Raw genomic sequence first — 22,268 nt, forward strand, 5'->3', positions numbered from 1 at the left:
GAACATTTCATGAGACTGCCAGCCATACCTGCCAACCAGCCTCAATTGATAAGAATTTTAAGGAACTCTGCAAGATTGATTTCTAGGTCTAATCCAGAGTTTAAAGGTTTGCAGTTTTAAAATTTCTTGTGTTATAGTCTAAATCATAGATAACATGGAGAATTCCAAGAATAAAAAAATGAAAAGTAGTATGCTTTAGAAATGCTTATTGAATTATGTTATGTTGTTAAACACATAGTTAGGGCTCTAGATTAAAATTACAGCTACACATGAATATTAGGAATTTTTTTATTTTGTTGTTTGAGATATTTTTGCTTATGATAATTTTATTTATTTTAGTGTTTCTTATTGTTTTTGTCAGTAATGGTCTCATTCATGGAGTGGGAAAAGTATGCAACAAAAATCTTGGGTTGAAAACACATGCCTACCTTTTCTTACATAACTCCTATTTTAAATGTGATTTTGGTGGTAGTAAAACAAATGCTTACTGAGCATTTTCTACATGTGCGGAGTTAATGATTCTAATAGCTGCTTATGGGATAGCAAGATAGCTCAGCGGACTAAGTGCCTGCTTAGGCAAGTGCAGGGACCGGGCTTCAATCCCTGGCACCACATGCCTTCACCAGCCCTGCCTCCAGGCCATGCTGAGCCAGCCACCAAGCCCAGGAATGGTGGTGCACACCTGTAAACCCAGCTCTGGGAAGGCTGAAACAGGAGGATCAGTACGAGTCTGAATTGCATAGCGAGACCCTTTACCAAATACATTTAAAAAAAAATAGCTGCTCATAGCCTGACCTGAACTTAGCTCTCAAGACTTAATGGTCATGGAAGAAGACAGTATTGTTCTTTTCTAAGTTCTACAGGAAGTTCTCTGTATTTTCATGTTTTCAGAGAAGTTATTTCCAGTTATTTCTGAAATAATTTTTATCATTTGAAACATAGTTTTGTTGCCATGTCTCTCCTTCCAACTACTTGGCCAGAATACTGCATGGTAGTTGCTTCTTTTCCTGAATGTTTTCCACACTGTCATTTCCATCCTGAGAAGCAGTAACTGCTTTTCATCTGTATTTCTGTGGCCTAAAAGATTTTTTTTTTACTCTTTTAGAATATTTTGCTGAGTTTACACACCTATAATATTCAATAATGGAACTTAAAAAAATGGGATATAACTATGAATGTCCATTTTGTATCTGTGTATTCAAAGCGGTTGGGATAGATACATAGTTGCATTCTCTTAATGAATAGAATGATTTTTTCTAATGGTGTTTGTAAGTAGGATCACAAGTCTACATCTTGTACAGCAATTAACCACTAAGAAGAATATATGCAGTGTATTATTTGTTGAAACTGTACTCTCGATTTGATTTGAAACTGTCTCATTGCTATATGTTTATCAATAAAACTTTGAAAAGAAAAAAAATTTAAAAAAAACTAAAAGATTTTTAAAGGCTTGATGGTTGATTAATTGAAGAAATGAGAGTAAAGAAATTTAAAACCAAAATTGTGACCAACCAAAGTCAGTAAATGGGAAAGAGAAATTTCTGCAGAGAACTATCTCATAAGCTAAAAAATTGCTCAAAAGATAAGCCAGAAGATTTGATGGATTTCCTTTCATTAGTATTAATCCCTGTTGTTGTTCTGTTTTCATTCTTTTACATAAGTCTGTACCATCATCTCTGAAATGCCCAATGTTAGTTTAGTGGGAAATACAAAAGATTATTTTCCTTCAGTTTCAGTTTTCAATTTCTTTAAAACACTGGAATGGTCATCAAAATTTTGGATTTTCTTAGGTCATCACTCAGAATCTTAGTGTCAGAAATAGCAAATATGTGATAATTAGAAAATGACAGTGAGTTCATTTTAACTGATATATTCTTACAAATCTGAGCATTATCATACAGAAAAAAAAAAATAAAACTATCTTAAACATTATTAAAACTCCCAGTTAAAATAGAAGGATATGGGAATAGTTGAGTAGAATTGTGCCTGAGTGTTGCTTTTAAAAGATTTTCTTATAGGTTTAAACAGAAAATATACGTATACCATGTTCACACCTAATTATGTTTTTGAGAACTTGATAGGTTTTACAAGTGAAGAAAACAAAATAAGATTTAGAAATCAATAATTAACTGTGATCAGTTTTTATGTTTTTTACATGAAATATCTATTAAATTTGTGGCTTTAGACCTCCAGCCCACAGATAGAGAATATTTTTTATAACATAATTACTGGAACTATGTCTCAGATATAAAATTATATTTTTAAAGTATCAACCTGAAAGATCACATCCAGAGAATAAAAAAATTAATGAAATGAAGTTACCCTTAACTTTGCTTTAATCTTTTTTTTTTTTTTTGCTTTCCTTTTCTAGTTCAGAAATGTCTCCCCCCCTCCCCCTTAGAAATGGGAAGGCAGGAGAACAGGGTTTTTCTTTCCCTCCTGGCCTCCGCAAGAATAGTCGAACAGTTCAGGCTGACATCATTTTCCCTGCTGCTCCATTCAGATGTGTAAGAAAGTGCAACATTTTTTATTACTGAGATAAAGTCTTGGTTTTCCACATTATTTAAAATAGTCATTTTTTTAAAATACAGTGATTTAATACAGTTATTTAGTACATTGATTAAGAAGTTTTTCCTGTGGTTATCTATGAATAATGATAATTTTTTAATTTAAACTGATTTTATGTAAATAAACTGTGTTTATTTGGCTTTCGTAAAACACAGGATGTTCTCAACATTTGAAATCATTTTCTTTAATCTTATAACCACTTTTTTGGTAAGGACAGTTTACATGTGAGCAGTGGGAAGCCAGAGAGTGTTGGGAACCAATGCCAGACTTGGGAGGGCTTTTGCCTCATGGCCTACCTACCCTGACCCCATTACCCCACTACAGGACCATGCAGCTGGAATAACTACCTAGGCTTAGCTATGCCTAAGCACATGAGAGTTTCTGTCCATTCCCATGTTCTTGGCGCTTCTCCTGATGTGACCCTTCCACTTCCTATATTTACCTGGAATCTTCATGTAGGAGGTGCCATCAGACATTTACTCATAGCACTCCTCTGGCCATTTCGTGTTGAAAGGAAGGCATTACTTTTGTGTATTAGAATATGTAAATCTACTGCATACATCAGATATCAGATAGATTTAGAATATGGTAAACAGAAACTGTTACTCGCTATAATTTACTTTATTTTCCAATATTTATCATTAAGGAAAGAAAAATACTCAGCAGAAGGTTTAAAAATTATAACCAGTTTTAACAATTTAAAAAAAAAATTCAGAAAAATGTTTAAGGAAGATTTTTAAGAAATCTTAAATCAGCGACAAAAATATGATCTTTGTTTTGTTTCATAAAAGAACCACTTTATATAAATAAGAAAAAATATGTCTGGGTCTTTTTGCATCTTTTTGAACTTTAAAATGTGTAAGTTTTTTACTTGAGCAGTATAAACATTTTTACTTAATAGTTGCTAGACTCTGAACTATATGAATTTCTTAGAATTGGTACTGGAAATTAGCAAATACTGCTTTACTATTAGAAAATTCTTTCTAATATATTGTTCAACAAATATTTAAATGAAGGACATTATATAGCACAAATAATGATTGAAGATAATTTTTAATAAGTATTTTTGAATTTCCTGTAATTATTCAAATACCAAAATAGATATTTTACCTTAAAATTCAGAGATGTATAATTATGCCATTATTAAAATTTGCATTGAATTTTAAACACTATTTTTAACATTTGATTTTCCTTCCCCAAAATTATTTTAATAAGTTTGATATTTTTATCATTTGTCAGTTGTCCACCTTACAGAAAAGTTCTGTGTAAGATTAGATATTTAAGCTTTAATGTTCCATTTCTCTTTTAAAAATATATATATATATATATATATATATATTAAAGTAAACCCTTTGTTCCCCTGTGATGCTGGAGATTTGCTCCTTGAAAATACCCAAACAGTGGCCTATATTTCACATGTCCTGTGGCATCCTATAAAATTGTGTAACTTCAGACTTTAGTTTTTTAAAAACGCTAAATGATGTTCAGTTATGAAATGTAGACATTGCATTACCTTGTAGCTGTATAAGATGACTTTTTTTCCCCTTTTATCTTCTGGGTCAATCGCTACTGACACTTTGGTTTTCAAGTTGGATACACCTAATCATATTGTATAAATGTCTAAAATTCCAAAATATAGTATACTTTAATATATTATTGGGGTGCTGAAATGTGTCCTTGGGTAGATAGAAATTGGGTATATCTGGGAGGTTGATATAACATAATTGGTCTCAGAGGGATTAAGATGAGGGTGAGAAAGAAACTACCAAAAGCACTAGTCTTTATTATCCTATTGAGAGTTGTATTAGTGACCTAGAGCTATAATACACAATGAGCCCTGTTGTTATTACCCATATGTGAGTGAACTTGATCTGTAATTGGGTTGTCATCCTGACGATGACTGTTATCATTCTTTTTAACATTTTTGATTTCAGCCTATTTGCTGTGGTACTTCTTTGGAAAGATATATATCAAAATATGTTAATATTTTATCTACTATATTGAAGATATTAGTTGCCATATGACTTATGACTTCATAATCCTTTAGACATTTCAAAAAATTCATGTTATTTTTTACTTTGCTTTTATTCACTTAAGGTTTTCTGTTTTGCTTTTTAAATCTCTCTGAAGCATCTGAATTAAACTGTTTTCTGTTTTATTTTATAAAAGCTTTTGCATATTCAAATTATTTTTGCCTTATATTTGACATGTCCTTATATAACAGGTTTTTTTAAAGCAACAAAGTATACATCTTACAAGCAAGTAGAAAGTTAACAAATTAAATACTTTTTAAAGATAAAAATGAGTAAAAATTATTAACTTTTAACATGCTCTTGTCATGAAATTATTTCTGCAGTTCAAAGTAATAAGTAAAAGCTATCTCATTCAAGTGCAGAAGGTTCTTCTGAGTAAATCAGGGTCTAATATTAGAAATTAAAATTAACATAAAGGAATATAGGTAGATTTCTTTAACTTGACTATCTTGACACATTTTTCTTGAACATAATAATGATACTTTCAGTCATTGCAAAGTATTGGATAACTGTTACAAATTTTTAAAGTAACATTCCAATAGATCATGAAGTTATACACTGTATAAAAATTTAATATTTTCAGTAAAATCTATAGAAAAGGTTTAAAAGACCTAAGAAAGTCTCATATCACATTTTAATTATTTAATGTCTGTATGACAGTTCAGTCATTTTTTAAAATATCTGTGAGGTGACTGTAAAATGTTGGCTGGGTTGGTTTTTGTGGTACAGTGAGTAGAAACTTGTCTGCATGGCAGACAAGCATGCTACCACTTAGTGAAGCCCCAGCACCTTACGAACAAAGTTTAGAATAGAGAAATTGTTCCAAGTTAAAATTCAAATACATTTTGTTTGGAGTGAGTTATTGCCACTTTCTTAAATTAGTTAAATTAGAGAGCTGGCCAAATAGCTCAGCAGAGTAAAGCACCTGCTTAGGCAGATGCAGGGGCTGGGAGTTCAATCCCAGGTCTGCCGTGCTGGCCCCGCACCTAGGGCATATTGAGATGGCAATTGAGACTGGGCATGGTGGCACGCGCCTGAAATCCCAGCACTTGGGAGGCTGTAAACAGGAGGATCACTATGAATCCAATCTGTGTAGTGAGACCGTATAGACCCTGTACTAAATACATAAAAATAAATGAATAAATAAATTAGTTACATTAGAAATTAAATTGACAGTCTTGACACAATACTAATCAGAATGTGTTTGTGTCATTATTTAAGAATCCTCTCTTGGGTACGATATGCTGCGGTATCTCATCATGAACTGTGTACTCCAGACAGAATTTGTTGGTTTCTCTTCTGTCCAAATTGTCCTCTGAAATGTGAAGACAGACAAGTTAATTGCAGAAACTAGAGTAATAGGTGTTAGAGTTGACAGATTTGTGAAAAACCAAATAGCCCAGCAATCTACCCATTAGTGTATGGAAAATCACCCCATATTTTTGCAGAAGTGGATAAGGGCACCTGCAGGCCTAGTTAATTTCCTTCTGCCAGTGTAACATAGTCTTGGTAGCCCAGGCTTTAAAACTAGCCTGCTTCAGTTTCCATTCCATGCTTTGTCCCTTAATGCTTTGCAGCCTTAGGAATATTACTACTTTATAAGACTTTATTGTTGTAGTGGTGCTTATCCCCAAAGTTGCTATGAAATTCAGTAAGTTAAATCATAGCGAGTGTTTCTTACATGTGAGCTTTAAGCAGATACTTTTCTAGTAGGCAAATTGGATTTTTGCAGGAAATGTACCTGAGGACAAAATTTTGTCCTAACCTATAATAGAAACACTTCATGTAAGAATCCACTAGTAATGCTAACAGCAGTTTTATACAAATGCCTGAGTGGTACTTGAGAAAGTCAAGCATATGTGCGTTTGTGTGGCAAATGAAGAGCCACTGCCAAGACGAAATTCTGATTTTCTAGAATTTTCTTTGCAAATTATGTGCATTATATTACAAATAGTTTAAGAAAAATTATATAGATTGACTCATAAATAGGGTGAGGCACCCAAAATCTATATATTATATATCTGAGTTTATACAGTGATAGATCTGTCAATAATTCCTCTGGAAAATAAAATTCTTTATGACAAAGTAAACCATAATGGGTGGAGACTGAACTAACAGGGAGCATAAAGCAAAAACTGCATTACTCTGGCTCAGAGTTCTTGATGTCCTTGTAAGGGTGTGCCTAAGGAGTGGTTGAGAAGCAAACATTTCCTGTTTCCCTGAGTATTTCTCCTTTTCATTATGAGCTTCCATCCTTTACTTTGGAGAGCTATAGAATCACTTTCTTCTTCAATTAAACTTGCATTATTCGGTCGCTAACCTAAAATGCTTTTCCTTATGCCAGGAGAACTTGAGGCCAGTTTTTTTCTTGTCAGTAGGTTAGAAATTGCACCCTATCCTAAATATTGTGGAGGAAAAGTGAAGTGTATAAACTAGTTAAAATAATGTAGTAGTAAATAAGCAATCCACAAAATTTGTTGTATTCACTTGTAGTTTGGTTAAATATAGTTTCTGTATCATTTCTTTTCCTACCATCCTTTCTGCTTTATCATTTTTATGTTTCTATGCTTTATCATAGAGACAAAACTTGTGAGCTGTTAATACTCCTATGAAGAAGGCAGTGCCTGGGAAAGATGTTATTATAAAAGATGTGTGTTAAGCAGGCACAAAACATCTGACAGCTTGATAATTTAGAACATACCCCTTTAAATAGAAGTATTTATAAGCACTTTCCTACTGTTCTCTAAATTATTCATAACTGGATACATTTTCTTTGAATTGATAAAATGACAACCTCTTTCTGATTTAAGCTTCACTTAGATCACTATAATAAAATACCCAGTGTGTTACTATACTCCTTAGAAGTTTTTCAGTGTTATTCTCTTCCCATTTGCAAGGAATATAAATTGGTATCTTCATCCCCTCCTCAATGTAGATATACTGTTGATTATCATCAAACATTGGCAGATTTCCTTATGTGGCTAAAATTGTATCATTAATTTTCTTGTAGAGCTATACAGCTTCAGGAACTAGAGCTAGGAAACTTACTGATCATCTGCTTGAACTTTGTAATGGATGAGGGAATAAATCCCTAGAGTCATGATTTATGTGAGGGCACAAGAGTACAAAGTTCTTTTAGGAAGACTGGTTTCCACTTCACTATGCACACTGTCTCCTCCAAGCCCCACCCTTCATCAGGCTGCCTGCTTAACACACATCGTTTAGAATAACATCTTTCTCAAACATTACTTTATTCATAGGAGTATTAACAGCCCACAAATTTTGTCTCTATTTTCTCTGGTTGAATATTGTTTCATAGTAGAAATTGAGGACTCTGAAGAAACTATAGTAAGTTAGTGCATTGGCAGGAAGTTAATGCAAGTTTTCAGAATATTTAAATAATTCCTGAAGACACATATTCAGGTCATAAGGATTTGAGTATAAAATTTCATAAACAATTATGAAAACACCTAGTTTCCTAGGCTTATGGAAGAATTGAGATAAAAACTATATTCCCTGTTTGGTTGATCTGGCACATAAGGGAAGATATTTTTTGATTGTTCAGGTGTTCTTTTTTTCTGTGATAGAAATTTGATCGCTTTTCTCTAAAAAATGGGAAATGCTACCTCACAGAATTGAAAATTGGAATAATGTAATTATTTAATCTTGCTCACAATTTACAATTCTTAGAGGTATGGTTTCTCATATAAAATATAAATATTTTTATACAATGGTTCACAATGTTCATGACTGATATCTACCTTATTGCTTTTTAAGAGAAAAACTTTTTTATGAGTACATATTGATTGCATTCATTACAAGTTGGTACACTTACATAGCACATCTTTTTTTAATCCCTTTCCTGTTGCCCTTCCATCTCATGGTTTCCCTGTGTTTTGCAAAGATTCTATTTTTCTTTTTGCTATTAGTTCTTTTGCTATGTATACTTTGGTTTAACTTACAGTCAAAGCTAATAAGTTCTAAGTTACATATATGTGTGTATATCTGTAGTTGAGTTGGACTCTTGAGTTTGAAATCCTGTCTTAGTAGACTGTCCCTGGTAGACTGGTATCTTCCAATTAAATTTCTCATAAAACTATTTATATTTATTTTTAATTTATTAGTACAGGAAATTGAACTCCGGACGTTGTACTTGCTAGGCAAGCACTGTGCTACTAAGCTATATCTCCAGTCTAAGAGTTCTTCTTAAAGCCTCTCCTTGGGGTAAAATAGATTGTACTTCACAATTTATACTCTGCAATAAGTATATTTCTTAGAGCATATTAAATTCATTTAACTGAATTTAAATCTACTTGATACCAGTTTTATATATTTAAGAGGAAAATGAGTCAGAAAAACATAACTTTGCTGCTTTTTTAAAATGTATTTGGTACAGGGTCTCACTATGCAGCTCAGACTCGTAGTGATCCTGTTTTCAGCCTCCCTAGCACTGCGATTACAAGCATGTGTCACCACTCCAAGTCTCTGTGGCCGGCTCAGTGGTGCCGACAGGGCATGTGGTGCCAGGTATTGAATCCTGGTCCCTATGCTTAGTCCACTGAGTTATCTTGCCGGCCCTACTTTGCTTCTTTTTCTTCTTTCTTTCTTTCTTTCTTTCTTTCTTTCTTTCTTTCTTTCTTTCTTTCATTTGTTCGTTCGTTCGTTCGTTCGTTCGTTCATTTTTTTTTTTTTCCCTGTATTATAAGGAAGGAAGGATGTTAAGGGTCTCACCTCTAGGTTGGACTCGTAATGATTCTCCTTTTTATAGTCTCCTAAGTGCTGGGATTACAGGCATGCACCACTATGCCCAGTCTCAGTCACCATCTCAGCACACCCCTGGGCAAGGCCAGCATGGCAGGCCCGGGGATCAAAGCCCCGGCTCCTGCATCTGCTTGCAGGTACTTTAATCTGCTGAGCTATTTGGCTGGCCTCTACTTTGCTCTTAATATTTCGAATTTATTTTAAAATAACTGAGAAAGTTGGATTAAATATGCACCATTGTTTTCCTGTCTTTGCAGCTGCGACAGTTAGTAAATATGTGCATCAACCCGGATCCAGAGAAGCGACCAGACATCACCTATGTGTATGATGTAGCAAAAAGGATGCATGCATGCACCGCAAGCAGCTAAACAGGCAAAATCATGAAGAACATAACCAGAATTTAAAGTATTTTGTGAAGATCATACCTCCCCTTCTTGTCTGGGTGTTAAGAATAATATTTCCGAGCTAATATTCTTTGAATCCTTAACCAGTTTTCATATAGGCTTCATTTTGCACCATTCTGAGTTACCTTCTTGCAAGCCCAAAATGATTGCAGGATATCCAGACTGCATGTTAGCAAAGAAAGTGGTCAAGATAGTATTCACTGAAGGATTTTAGATTGAGAGCCACTATGTTTTAATTAATACATTTTGCAGTACTTTTTTTTTTTAATAATCACGCTTAGAGTGTCAGTGCCAAATAACGAAGTTGTTTCATTTATTTATTTAATTTTATTTTTTTTTTGTGGAACCGGGGATTGAACTGAGGCTCTTGCGCTTGCCAGGCAAGTGCTTATTCTACTGAGCTATCTCCCTGGCCCCAAAATAATGAAGTTATGTCGTCTATACATTAAGATAGATGGAAAACCTGAGGAAATATTTGTAGATCTGCCACACGGGGAATACAGAGTTTTCTTAATTACAATTGCCATAAGTTTAGGAAACTAGGTGTTTTCATAATTAGGTATGACACTTTATACTTTATGCCTTGAAAATGTGTCTTTTAAGAATGATTTAAATGTTCTAAAAACCTAAAAATAATATTTGCCTTTTTTGCTTTTTGTAGTCATTTATGAACATTTATTTTGAAGTGGACATCTTAGTTCTTAGCATTATAGCTTTCAGATACAGTTCTTATAAGAAATGTAAGCAGTAAGTAGCTGAAAATCATGTAAATTTTTAGCTTTTAAATTCAGAATGCACCAAATGTGAAAAGATTGGGGGCAAAATATGAGTAAGACACAGCAGAATATATATTTTAATAGTTTTAGCATTCTATTTTCATTAAAATGGTAGAAATGAATCCGTTTAAAAAGTGGTTAAGGATTTCTTAGGCTGATGTAATGGTTTTAAAAGTTGCACATTGCTCAAGACTGTTTTTACTGTTTGTACATTTGGAAACTATTCTTTGAATAATCTTACAGTACTATATTTCAATTTCTTTTTAAGGCTAAATGTATGTTAACTCATAATTGTACACTATAATGTAAGCATATATTTTTCTTGAAGATTTTATTAAAGTTCTGATTGGTCCCCTTCAGAAATTTTTATATTCTTCAAGTTACTTTTCTTATTTATATTGTGTGTGCATTTTTCCCATAATGTTTCCAATTTTCTGGGAACATTTCCCTTTTAAAGATATAGCAACACTTTCCTGAATTGAAAACATTTTTTTTAAACTTTTTAAAATTTGGGTTATCTTGTGTGCATGTGTATGTTATTAAGAGAGGAAGAAAGAATGTGTGTTACACTGTAACTGTGAATGTTGATGTAGCCTCAATTCAAGGTTATGATCTTAGAATATGTTTAAGGAAATGAAAACTGTCCATTACTGTAGCCAGAATTGTTATGATATTAACCTTTCTGTTAGGAAGTTTTTGAGGAAAGTACTGTATTTGTGCATGAAGATGAGAGATGGTAATGCTTAATTTAGTTCTAGGAAATGGGCAGAGTTTGTTTAGCAAATGCTGTTGTGGAGATACCGAGATGAATTTCCCTCAGATGTCTTCATATTAGGAGCAACCAGTTTCCCATAGAATGGTAAAGCCAAAGAGTGGAGTGGCAACTGTGGTTACAGGACCGTGTGCCACCATATAGCCCTGGGATGGGTTGTCCCACCGACAAGAAAACCTCAGATTCAGAGAGCACCTTCCTTTAGGCCATGCAACTGCTTTTGTTTTTTTCACATAATATTTTACTTAGATCATTTGAATATTTCAGGTCATTTGTAAATTTTAGAAATATAAAGGGCAAAAGTGCAAAAATCTATTTTAAAAATGCATTTGGTTATTATGATATCTGAAGGATAATTTTATCTTGAAATAAGCAAAGAAAAACCTAGTCGTTAATTTGTATGAGGGCTGAATGTATTGTATTTCCCAGATTCTAGTGACTCATAACATTTACACCAAGTGTCAGGAGATTTTTTCCCAAGTACAAGTAGAGTTTTTCTATTAACCATTAGTGTCATGTTCATTTTAATGTGATATAATTGACTGCAATGAAATGCCCTGTGGTTAAAACAGATACTTTCCTTTTTCTTACAGCTTTAGGAGTACATGGACCTAAACTTCATTAGCTTAACCTCATCACAGTGACTTTTAAGACTTCAGCTTTTCTTCTTAGTGTTCTGTTTACTAAAAAGATATAGCTAAGAAGAATTTAATGGTCAGTGAAATCCATTACTATTTTCCATGCAGGGAAATATTTTTTATGTTTCAGTTATTATATCTTTTTATAATACATTTGATTATAGTTTTCCTGAAGAAAACACTTTGTAAATTGAAATTTAATTTTAATGGGATCATTGCTAAGAATTAGGGAGATTAGAGGTTCTAATCCTTTTTTTTTTTTTTTTTTTTTTTTTTTTTGAGACAGGGTCACACTATTTAGTTCATTCTGGCCTTGAGTTCACTGTGTAACCTAGACTGGCCTGAAACTCGCAGTGGTACTCCTGCCTCAGCCTCCCCACTGCTGGGATTACAGGCATGTACCACCATCCCGGAAAGAGGGTTCTAATCTTTGTAGTCACCTATGAAATGTTATCTTTATATTTTTGCTTATAATTAATTTTTTCATATTAAAATGTTTCAATTGATTGGAGCAGTAAAATGAATGGTACACCTGATTCTAAACCTTTTTTAGGTGTTGGTACCAGTTACTCAGGGAAAATGTGGGGTAACTGTTTTATATGCTGAGGTTTAGGAGCAGTAAATGAAGGGTATCCCTATGTAAATTAAGTGCTCAACAGTGTGCAGTGATTGTAAATTTAGTAAGATTTTACAGTCAATTCATGAAAGCTTTACCTTTCTATATAGTATCTATTACAAAACACCTCTCTTGTATCCAGGTATTCAGGTGTTGCTGTTGACATTTACCATGATATTTATTTTAACCAAAATGTTAAGTCACATTAAATGTTTAAAATGAATGTATTGTTTATAACCCACAGATGCATAATTTCAATAGTACTGTAATATGGAGTTTGTGAAATATTTTGTTATGCTTTAAATACACGCACCAAGATTTTATTAGCTTTGAAACTTGTACAATATCCTAATATAAATGTATAAAATAAAAAAATTACTGTAAAGTGTGTATCGCAAGTCCCTGGCACCACCCTCACTCTACCTCTGTTTCACATAAAAGATGAAACATTTTTTCCACATTTCCATAACTTCACCATTTGGGAGAAGCCTCCAAAATTGAAACAGTCAAGGGTGACTGAAAGACTCAAAATGCTCACAGAGCTTTGACAGGCTCAGGTTTTCAACGTACATTGTGCAGAGGCATGTCTTTGTGTGTACCTCTCTAGTTCTTCTGTCTTTGACTAAGAAATGTTTTCTAAAAGCCAAAAGCAAAATATTCATTTTTCTGTTTTGAACCTTTGGAATCTAAAATTTAGGCAATAGGACTGCCCAGATAGTTCAGGTATTTGAAGTGCCTCCTTAGGCAGATGCAGGAACTGGAGTTCATTCCCCAGCGTGCCATGCCGGCCCCACCCCGAGATGTGCTGAGATGGCAACTAGGCACTAAGACTGGGTGTGGTTGCGCCTGCCTATAATCCCAGTGCTTGGGAGGCTGAAAACACAATCACTACAAGTCCGATCTGTGTAATGAGACTCTGTAGACCCTGTACTGAATATATTAAAAATAAAATAAAATTTAGACAGTAGATTCAATTCCTGTGGTTGGAATTTGCTAAATTAAGGAAGCTGAGTATTAAAGAAGCTGAGACTGATGTGTAGGGTGGGTATGTATGCATAAGTGCAAAATAATAGTAAATTTAGCTACAGCATAGTGTTTTGTCCTAGTTACAAACTTCATTTCAAAAGTTTGTTAATTGGGAAAGTCAGTATGTGTTTATAAATGTATTTAGTAGTGCAACCATCAGAACCATAAGTGGTACACTTTTTAAAAACCAAATGCCCATTTGCTCTTGCTGTTTTGCTATTTCCGCCACCATGAACTGCTGCCCTCTGCCATGTGCCACTCACTCTGCCTTGGAGCCAGCTGTGTATGGACTAAAACCTCCACTAACTGACATATTACCTGATTGCTGTGGCTAAAACAGATAATAAAGTTCAAGTCCTCAGAGCTGCTATCCACGTGGTTGTGCTGCTGCTTCAGGGTCTTAGCCAGAAAGCTGCTGAGTTGCTGAGAGATGTCTTCAAGGATCTCTACCACCTGCTGAGGCACGTGGTGTACCTGGACCCCAACAATGTGGGCAAGCTCCATGCTCAGCTACCTCTGGAGGAGCTGGATGAGATCATGAGGAACTTCCTGATCCCACAACAGAAGCTGGAGAAAACTGTTGTCCTGCCATATGCCTGGCTCAAAGGACATGAGGAAGGCATAGAGGGACCATACCGTGAGAGCCATACCCACGCCTTCCATCAGGTGACCCTGCTGCCTCTTTGGTGCTGATGATGCAGCTAGTCCTGAGGAAGGCTTTAGGATGCTGGTCGCTTGGGGCTTGAGGCTGACCTTCCTGATGCATCTATTCAGCCACCCTACATCCAGTTCAGAGCCTGGACAATTGAAAGAGCCAACTGTAGCATTCAGAGAAGGACGTCTGCTAATTGAAGTAAATGCTAACTTAACTGTTGGAATTTGATGTACTGACATTGCAACTTGAGAGGTTGGCCTCCCCTAGGTCACATATCTTGATACTGTCTCGTGGTGATACTGTTCTTCCTGTGATAATGAGGTACAGGCCAAGTAAATCCTCTCTGGCTGCCAAAGAGGCATCTGAAGTTGGGATATAGTTGAGGAAATGGATAGGAAGTAGTTACCAAAGCATGCAAAGTGGAATAGAATTATCTTGGCTCAAAGAAACTGCAGGTCTGAATCTAGTCCACTGGTATGGAGATGGAAGACTAGTGTGGAAGCATGGAGCCCCAGTCCCAGCAGAACCATGTTGGTTGAATCTTCCAGAGGAACTTAAGCCTGTCCGGAGGAGAGCAAGCCGCGTTTGTCCTCTGGGGCCATTTTCTTTTGCTGCTTCTGCTACTGTTTGCAGAGAGAGTCTGCCCTGAATTCAGCCCTCTGTTCCTTTAGCAGCATGAACACTGAGACAGGTGGAAAGCGTGCAACATGCTGCTGGGCTGAGGCCAGGATTTATAACAGTTCCAGGCATAGTGCTGTGGGCTTCACTTTATTTGTACATTTCTTTTGGCCACCGCATTTAAGTCACAGCTAAATGATGACAAAAAGCACATGGCTGGCTGCGTTAGAGACGCCCTCTGGTGTGCCCATTTTAACAAGGCTAATTCACAGCTCCTTGAGTGGTCCTCACATTTGTGGGACTATGTGGGAAACTCAGCACAGGACCTTTTCCTTGCTAGCCAGGGCATCTATACCCAGCAGACCCATGACAATTTCCAAAAACTCAAGTGACCACAGGATCCATGTACAGACTTGCCCATTTGCCAGTTAGCAACTGGATATTTCCATCTGGCCAGATTTACCCACATGGTTTTTAGCTCAGAAGTTTCATGGGTAGCTGTGGGGACATTCCTTTGAAGACGTGACCTTACATATGGTTACAGCCACAGTTACCTTAGTGAACAAAACCTTAGAATAAGGCAAGTTATCCCCATTTAAAGAATATTTCCATTCAGCTGCTGTTAACAGTATAGCTTCTCTTCTCCCAAGTCAAGAATGTCTAGAAAAACAGGATTGGAGCTTTCAGATCAGGTAAGGATCTTTGAGCCAACCAGCTGCACCTAAAAATGCTTGCTGCTTGGCCTTTCAGCCTACATACAGCTCATTGCAGACTACATGTGTTAAATGATCAGCTGAACTTAGATCATTTTCTTTGCACTGCCTCATAGTTCTGAGGACATTCCCCAACTGGGTCACCTTCTGAGCCTCCCTTAGAGCCTCATTTATGGATTGCCTCTCACTTTGAACTATTTGGCGAAGGGCTAAAAGCATCTTTCTTTATTGGGTTGATTTTATGTTTTGTTCTGGATTTTTGTGTTGTGTTGTTTTTGTTTTGAGACAGGGTCTTTCTATGTAGTTCAGACCAGCCTTGAACCTACTATGTAGCCCAGGCTGGCCTCAAACTCATTGCAATCCTGCTTAGCCTCTTGGGTGCTGAGATTATAGGTGTGCACCACTACATACAGTCTATTGGATTTTTTTTTTTTTTTTGCTTTTGATTCCATTTCAGACAGTGTTTTCTTTTTTTGTTGTTGTTACCAAATTCAAGAGGAAGATTTCTTAATGTAACCCTTCTAAACATGGCTATATTAAAATTTTATAAATTACTGAAAAAATAACAAAAACATTGGCATGGACAAGTTGCAGTAAGATCCTTGAATTATTAAAATTCATGAAGTCCTTACACTTTAATTACATGTGAATTTTGGGCAACATGGTGATTTAAAGATTTTTCAGAAAGATATGAAAGTTGTATGATTTATACTTTCAATTAAAAAGATTTATTTTAGAGAGTTGTCTTTCTAATTTTATGTATCATCAGTTCCATTGTTCACTTGTGTATCTAAATTTAATTTTAAGTGTTAGGTGATAATGTAAAAGGAAACTTCATAGTTAGGATTTGTAACGAGGGACTTTAAATAAATTATTTTCTCCGTGAGTGTTACAATGCCTACAAAACCATTTTTCATTCCTATCTTAGTAGTTTGTTGCTGAGACAAGTATCCAAACCCTTCAAGTTAAAGGAGAGGTTTATTTTGGCTCATACTTTGTAGAAGTTTTGGCCCATGGCCCAGTGGCTCCAAGCCAAGAGACATGGTGACACAGGAGCATGACAGGAAGAGCTGCTCATGGCATGGTGGCTAGGAGGCAGAGAGATCCAGAGAGTGGGTGGAAGAGAAAGCTCTGGGCCACACCCACACTGTCCCGCCTCTTCCCAACCAGCCTCACCTGACAGCAAGTCAACTCTAAGCCCCATGACCCAGTCACCTTCCAAGAGTGCACCTCTTAAGTGCATGAGGCTCTGGGGCAACATTCAGATAGATACTGAACTACTTCCCTTAATACTGTAGGTAAATTGCTTAATTTCTCAGGCCTTACTTTCTCACATATAAAATGGGGATACATACCATCTTTTTTATTGCCGGGATAAAAGGCCTAACACAATTTAAAGGGAGAAAAGTTGATGGTGGCTAATGGTTTCAGAGGTTTTAAGCAGTCCATAAGCAGGTGGCTACAAAGCAGAAACAATGGAATGCATGGCAGGGGAAGGTGTTCACCTCATGGCAGCCAGAAAGCGGGGAGATATGGAGAGAGCCAGAGAAAGGCATGTCCCCAGGAACCTATTTCCCCCACCCTCCTAAGAGTCCATTGAGCTAATCAGCTCACCAGTGGGCTAATGGGGGATCTGCTCACTTAGGCCTCACCTCTGAATATAACAGCATTAGAGATCAGTCTCTGAATATGTCTTTGGGGGACAATTCATATTTAAACCCTAGCAATACAGAAGTGTGAGTTATAATGAGTACTATGGATAAGATACTGAGGATGTGGCACTTAAATTCTAAAGGCAACGAAGAACAAGGAGTCTAAGATGAAGCAGAGAAAGGTGCCTTAGGCAGATTTAAAGGTGAAACCTGGCTTGACTGAGTCCAAAGGTAAGACTGGGGAGCAGGGGTGGATTAATGCAAAGTATGTATGAAGACTCTATTTAACAAAAACAAGTGAATAATATTTGGGGAGAAAAATTATAATAGCTAAAACAAAAAATGCTTAGAGATAATTGAACATGAAAGCTGTGAGATGTAAAGGGAATTACAAAATCTTATTGGAAGATACAAAGTAAGTTCTGAATCAATGAAGCCTTTCCTTGAGTAGGAATGTTAACACCAAGCACTACATAGTATTAGTAGTGCATGTGCATTGAAATCTTTGTTTTTTGACCCAAACAAAATAATGTCAGAGTTATATGGGACTATATACAAGACATTAATAACAATAAAAAAATGAACATTTGTTGAATATAAACTATTTCCCCAGAACTAAAGCAAGATAGTATCAGCACAGGACAGGTAAGTAGAGGAGTGGAACAAAGTAAAAAGATAATGTATCATGAGAATTTAATATGTAAAAATAAATGACATGTGAGAAAATTTTATTAAGTTACCAATACAACTATCCACAGTATGAAAACAAGATTCTTAACTCATACTGTCCTAAGTATTAGCTGAATTAATAATATAAATTTTAAAAGAGGAAAAGCCAGGGAAATGCAAAGTTTGTGAATGAGTAATATATGGAAGACAGGAACTTCAAGAGATTGCAGTGTAGCTAAGATGTCCAAAACTTGCCTCTTCCTCCACAGGAGAGCAAAAGTAGCAGCTGCATGCCTGGCCTTGTGAGATACATGATTTGGGAGAACTCTAGAAATCAAGAGAGTCTAAAGCCTTCCATGATTCAGAGATCTAGGAAGACAGGATACTAAGAAAATACCTACCACCACTGTCTCACTACTGGGGAGGTGGATCCATTTTTAGAAGGGTGCAAGTCCAGCCAAACTCCCATCAGTACAGGTGCTGACTGCCCTAGCTACCAGTGTGTGGCCTGCAATGTATAGGTTTAAATCAGCACCAGAACTGAAGGCAGGTGCCCTCATAGTTCCTACTGTCCCTCTTCCCTGTGCTGTACATAGGTACCTGCTCCTGATAGGATGGGCTGGGAAAACCATGATTCCATTATTGCTGTGCACAGAGGACCATGCTGAAGTTACCATGGGCAGTAACAGCCCTGTCACTCTATCTCTGGAAACACTAAGGCCTGGAGAGAATGTTTGCCTGACTTTGGCCATATTCTCCTGTCTATTCCTAGGTGGCAGCATAGCTGACAAAATGGGGAAAAAATAGTGCTGGCCACTACACCATCCCTGCATGTGCCTGGCTGGGGACTAGAGCACTGTCTCAGTTAGATGCTAGCACAGTAGTAGAGAGGGTTCAGCCACTGCTGTCAGGACTGTGGGAGTAACAGAGGTGGTGTGGTTCTCCCGCTGCTCCTCCCCATGCAGCAATTGAGCCTGCACTGCTGTAGGACTGGGGGACAGGTCTTTCAGGACTCTACTGTTGAAGTGCCAGTGTCAAAGGCCTTTGTTAAATAAGAGCCACTATCCCCCAATGCATGGAAGACAACGTATCAACTGATATGGGCCACCGTTCCCATTATGGGAGTAACCACACAGTGAGAACCCCAAGCCCACTGCTGTCTAATGCCACACATCTCTGGACTGCTGGAGTGACCCCAATCTTGCAGAGCCTACAATATCATTCAGTCTTTCTTACCCAGACATTCTATGCACTGTGCCTATATTCACCCATGATAGCCAAGGAAACAACAGAGACTTGTGATAGGTAAAATCAAACCAACATCACTTAACAAATTGACGTTCTAGGGGCCAGGGAGATAGCTCAATGGAATAAAGCACAAGGTCCTGAGTTCAATCCTCAGTTCCGAAAGAGAGAAAAAAAAAAATTGACATTCTATGACAACTTAGTATCCTCAGGAGAGAGCCACCTACTGTCAATACTGTTAGAATGGTAGCTATCTGATTCGCCAGCTGCACAAATCTCAATGTAAGAAGAGATATATGAAGAATGATACTGCCAAAAGATTGTAATTAACAACAAATACAAAATTGGATTACTGTCCAACTCCCGTGGGACAGATGTGGAGTGAAAATGGAATAGAAGCCTGGTAAAGAATACACTAAATATTAACGATGTTTGAAAAATAGACATATAGGGTGTCTAGATTTCCCATTTCTAGAGATTTTCAACAAGCCATAATCATACCACAGATGTACTTGGCATGTCCTTATCTGGCAGTACTATTCACAACAGGTAAATTATAGAACAGCCTATATTCCACATAAACACATGACTAGAGAAAATTATATATATATATATATATATATATATATATATACACACACATATATATGTAAATGTATTGCTTAGATATAATATATACAGTATATATAATCAAGTAATGCAGTCTTAGGAAGATGAATGCCTGTCATTTGTTGCACAGTTTTGGCAACTAGAGGACATATTATATTGACCAGATACAGGGAGATATATTACATATATTTTCCTTCATTTGTGGAAATTACAAAACGACCTGGTGGAAGAGGGATTACTGGATTACTCTCCAACTCCCATTGGACAGATGTGGAGTGAAAGGAAGGGGGAGAAGTATATTGGATATGATCAATGGATGGTTTACTCATGGATGGAAATAGCACACTAAATTCAATTAATATGCAGAATATGTGTTAATGAATAATAATCATTTAGAATGAAAAAGACATTGCCAATATTAAAACTAAATGTAAAGGCTCATTAGAGATTATTGCAAAACACAAATTAGAAACCTAGATGAAATGGCCAAATTTCTGGGCATGTGACCTACCAAGTTGTGTTATGAAGATGTAAAATGTCTAAATGAAGCAGTAATAAGATTAAATTGCTGTATTTTTAATCTTTCATTTATGTATGTATGTGATACAGGATCTCGCTATGCAGCTCGGACTTGTAGTGATCCTTCTGTCTCAGCCTCTCCAGTGCTGGGATTATAGGCTGCTTCTCCATGTGATATAATCAAAGCAAATGGAAATCAGCTGCCTAGTAAGGTGAGCGAGGCAGAATGCTAATGTTCATCAGACCATCTAGTATTGTGGTGGATTCACTAATAGTCAGCTGAAGCAGGAAAGGCCAGCTGGGCTAAGTTAGTGTGGGTCAGAGCATCAAAGACACATTCCCTCACCTGCCCTGCAGACTGTTGCCGAGGGCATAAACATAAAAGCAGCAGCAGAGGGGAAGATGGTGTGCTGTTGATCTTCCTAGAGAAGCTTACTGCAGCTGGTTTTCCTGATATAAATTCAGCTGTTCTTATTGGAGAAGCATCTTAGCTGTCACAGGGATAGCTGCTGGTTTTTTTTTTTTTTTTTTTTTTTTTTTTTTTTTTTTTTTTTTTGTGGAACCAGGGATTGAACTCGGGCCCTTGTGCTTTCCAGGTAAGTGCTTATTCTACTGAGCCATCTCCCTGGCCCCAACTGCTGTTCTCTTTAAGGAAATTCTGATCTTCACCTTGAGCCTGGCTTCCTAGTGTCAGTGCATATCCCTCAGCCTGCTGGCACAAAATTTATAGCTTCCACCACTGGCCTTTGGTCCTGCCCAGTGCAGATCCTTGATACTGACTTGCATGAGACATCACAGAATCTAGGCCTTTGGCTAGACTCAACTGGGACACCACTGTGGGATTTAGGCCTTCAGACAGATTCTTCAGGGCGCTAGCACATGGACAAATCTTTTGAACTCCTTTGCGTTTGACTTTTTGGGAGAATGTTAGAAAGTAATCCTGTAAGTTATGTGGTAAGAGGACACACTTACTAGATTTTCCTTCTTTCAACATCTGTCCCCACCCTGTGTCGTGATTGGCATTTGGGAGCTGTGTCTCACCGTCTGTCCTTCTCTGCAAGGTTAATGGGTTTTACAAGGTCTGGACACTTGCAGTCATAACTATTCACACTTCAAGGAGGTGGGTTGTGGATTCCATGCCACACACTGCTGTGACTGGCTTTCCAAGATGCAGCTTCCATGTGCCATCACAGGACTGGTGTTCCTCAGATTCTACAGCTAGTTATTTAAGTTGTTGGTCTTTAAAAGAGTAATTTTTATACTCAGGCATCACAGCCTGGACTCTCACTGCACAGCACTCTCAGGGTTTTATTGAGTTGCTCTGAGGTGCACAAGGGGATCTCAAGGCAGATGCCCACCAGGTTAGTGCAGTGATTTTGCTGAAGGCTCCTGAAAACAGAAAAATGCAGAGGCCTTCAATTTCTAGAACAGCAAGCTCAGAGAAAACCTCAACATGGCTTCTCTGTGGAAACAGGAGCATCTTCTGGAAAGAGCATTTTCCAGAGGCTGTTTCTTCTTTCTTGCTTTCCCCTTTGTTTATGGCATTGAGAATTGAACAAGGGGCTGGGGAGATAGCTCAGAATAAGCACTTGCCTGGCAAGCGCAAGGGCCTGAGTTTAATCTCTGGTTCTGGAAAAAAAAAAAAAAAGAATTGAACAAGATACTTTGAACATGTTACGTGAATACTTTGCCACTGACATAGCCTCCTAGATCATTGAAATTGACTCTTACTCCACCCATGACCAAGTTCTTCTTGGACCTTGGTAGATACTTCAACTTAATGTCCTGGTCCCAATTAGGTATGGCTATGATCAGCCTGAAGACTGAATACTGGACACTTGTTATGGGTTGTGTCTAGCTGTCTTCCCAAAGCCTTGTGTGGTGATAGGTGGCACTTTCAGAAGTGGATAGTTCTAGGATGTGGTTGATTTGTGGTGTAATAAGGGTGTGCGATTACTAAATCAGCCCATTGATTGGTCTGGCACCACCCTAGT

At 36.8% G+C, this 22,268-nt stretch overlaps 1 protein-coding gene and 1 pseudogene across 2 annotated transcripts in view; both read left to right on the forward strand.

Moving 5' to 3' along the window:
- Nek7 (NIMA related kinase 7) overlaps nt 1–10,128 on the forward strand; it is a 159,478-nt gene extending 149,350 nt beyond the window's left edge. For both annotated transcript variants that reach the window (XM_023707789.1, XM_004625313.2), the window contains exon 10: nt 9,620–10,128. In XM_023707789.1, the coding sequence (XP_023563557.1) occupies nt 9,620–9,730 (111 nt within the window). In that variant the 3' untranslated portion in view covers nt 9,731–10,128. The remainder of the gene's footprint in view (nt 1–9,619) is intronic.
- Nucleotides 10,129–12,471: 2,343 nt separating this feature from the next.
- Nucleotides 12,472–22,268, forward strand: part of LOC101589203 — a 35,266-nt pseudogene continuing 25,469 nt past the window's right edge.

This window comes from Octodon degus, unplaced genomic scaffold (genome assembly GCF_000260255.1).
Source record: "Octodon degus isolate 3935 unplaced genomic scaffold, OctDeg1.0 scaffold00009, whole genome shotgun sequence".
Lineage (NCBI taxonomy): Eukaryota > Metazoa > Chordata > Mammalia > Rodentia > Octodontidae > Octodon > Octodon degus.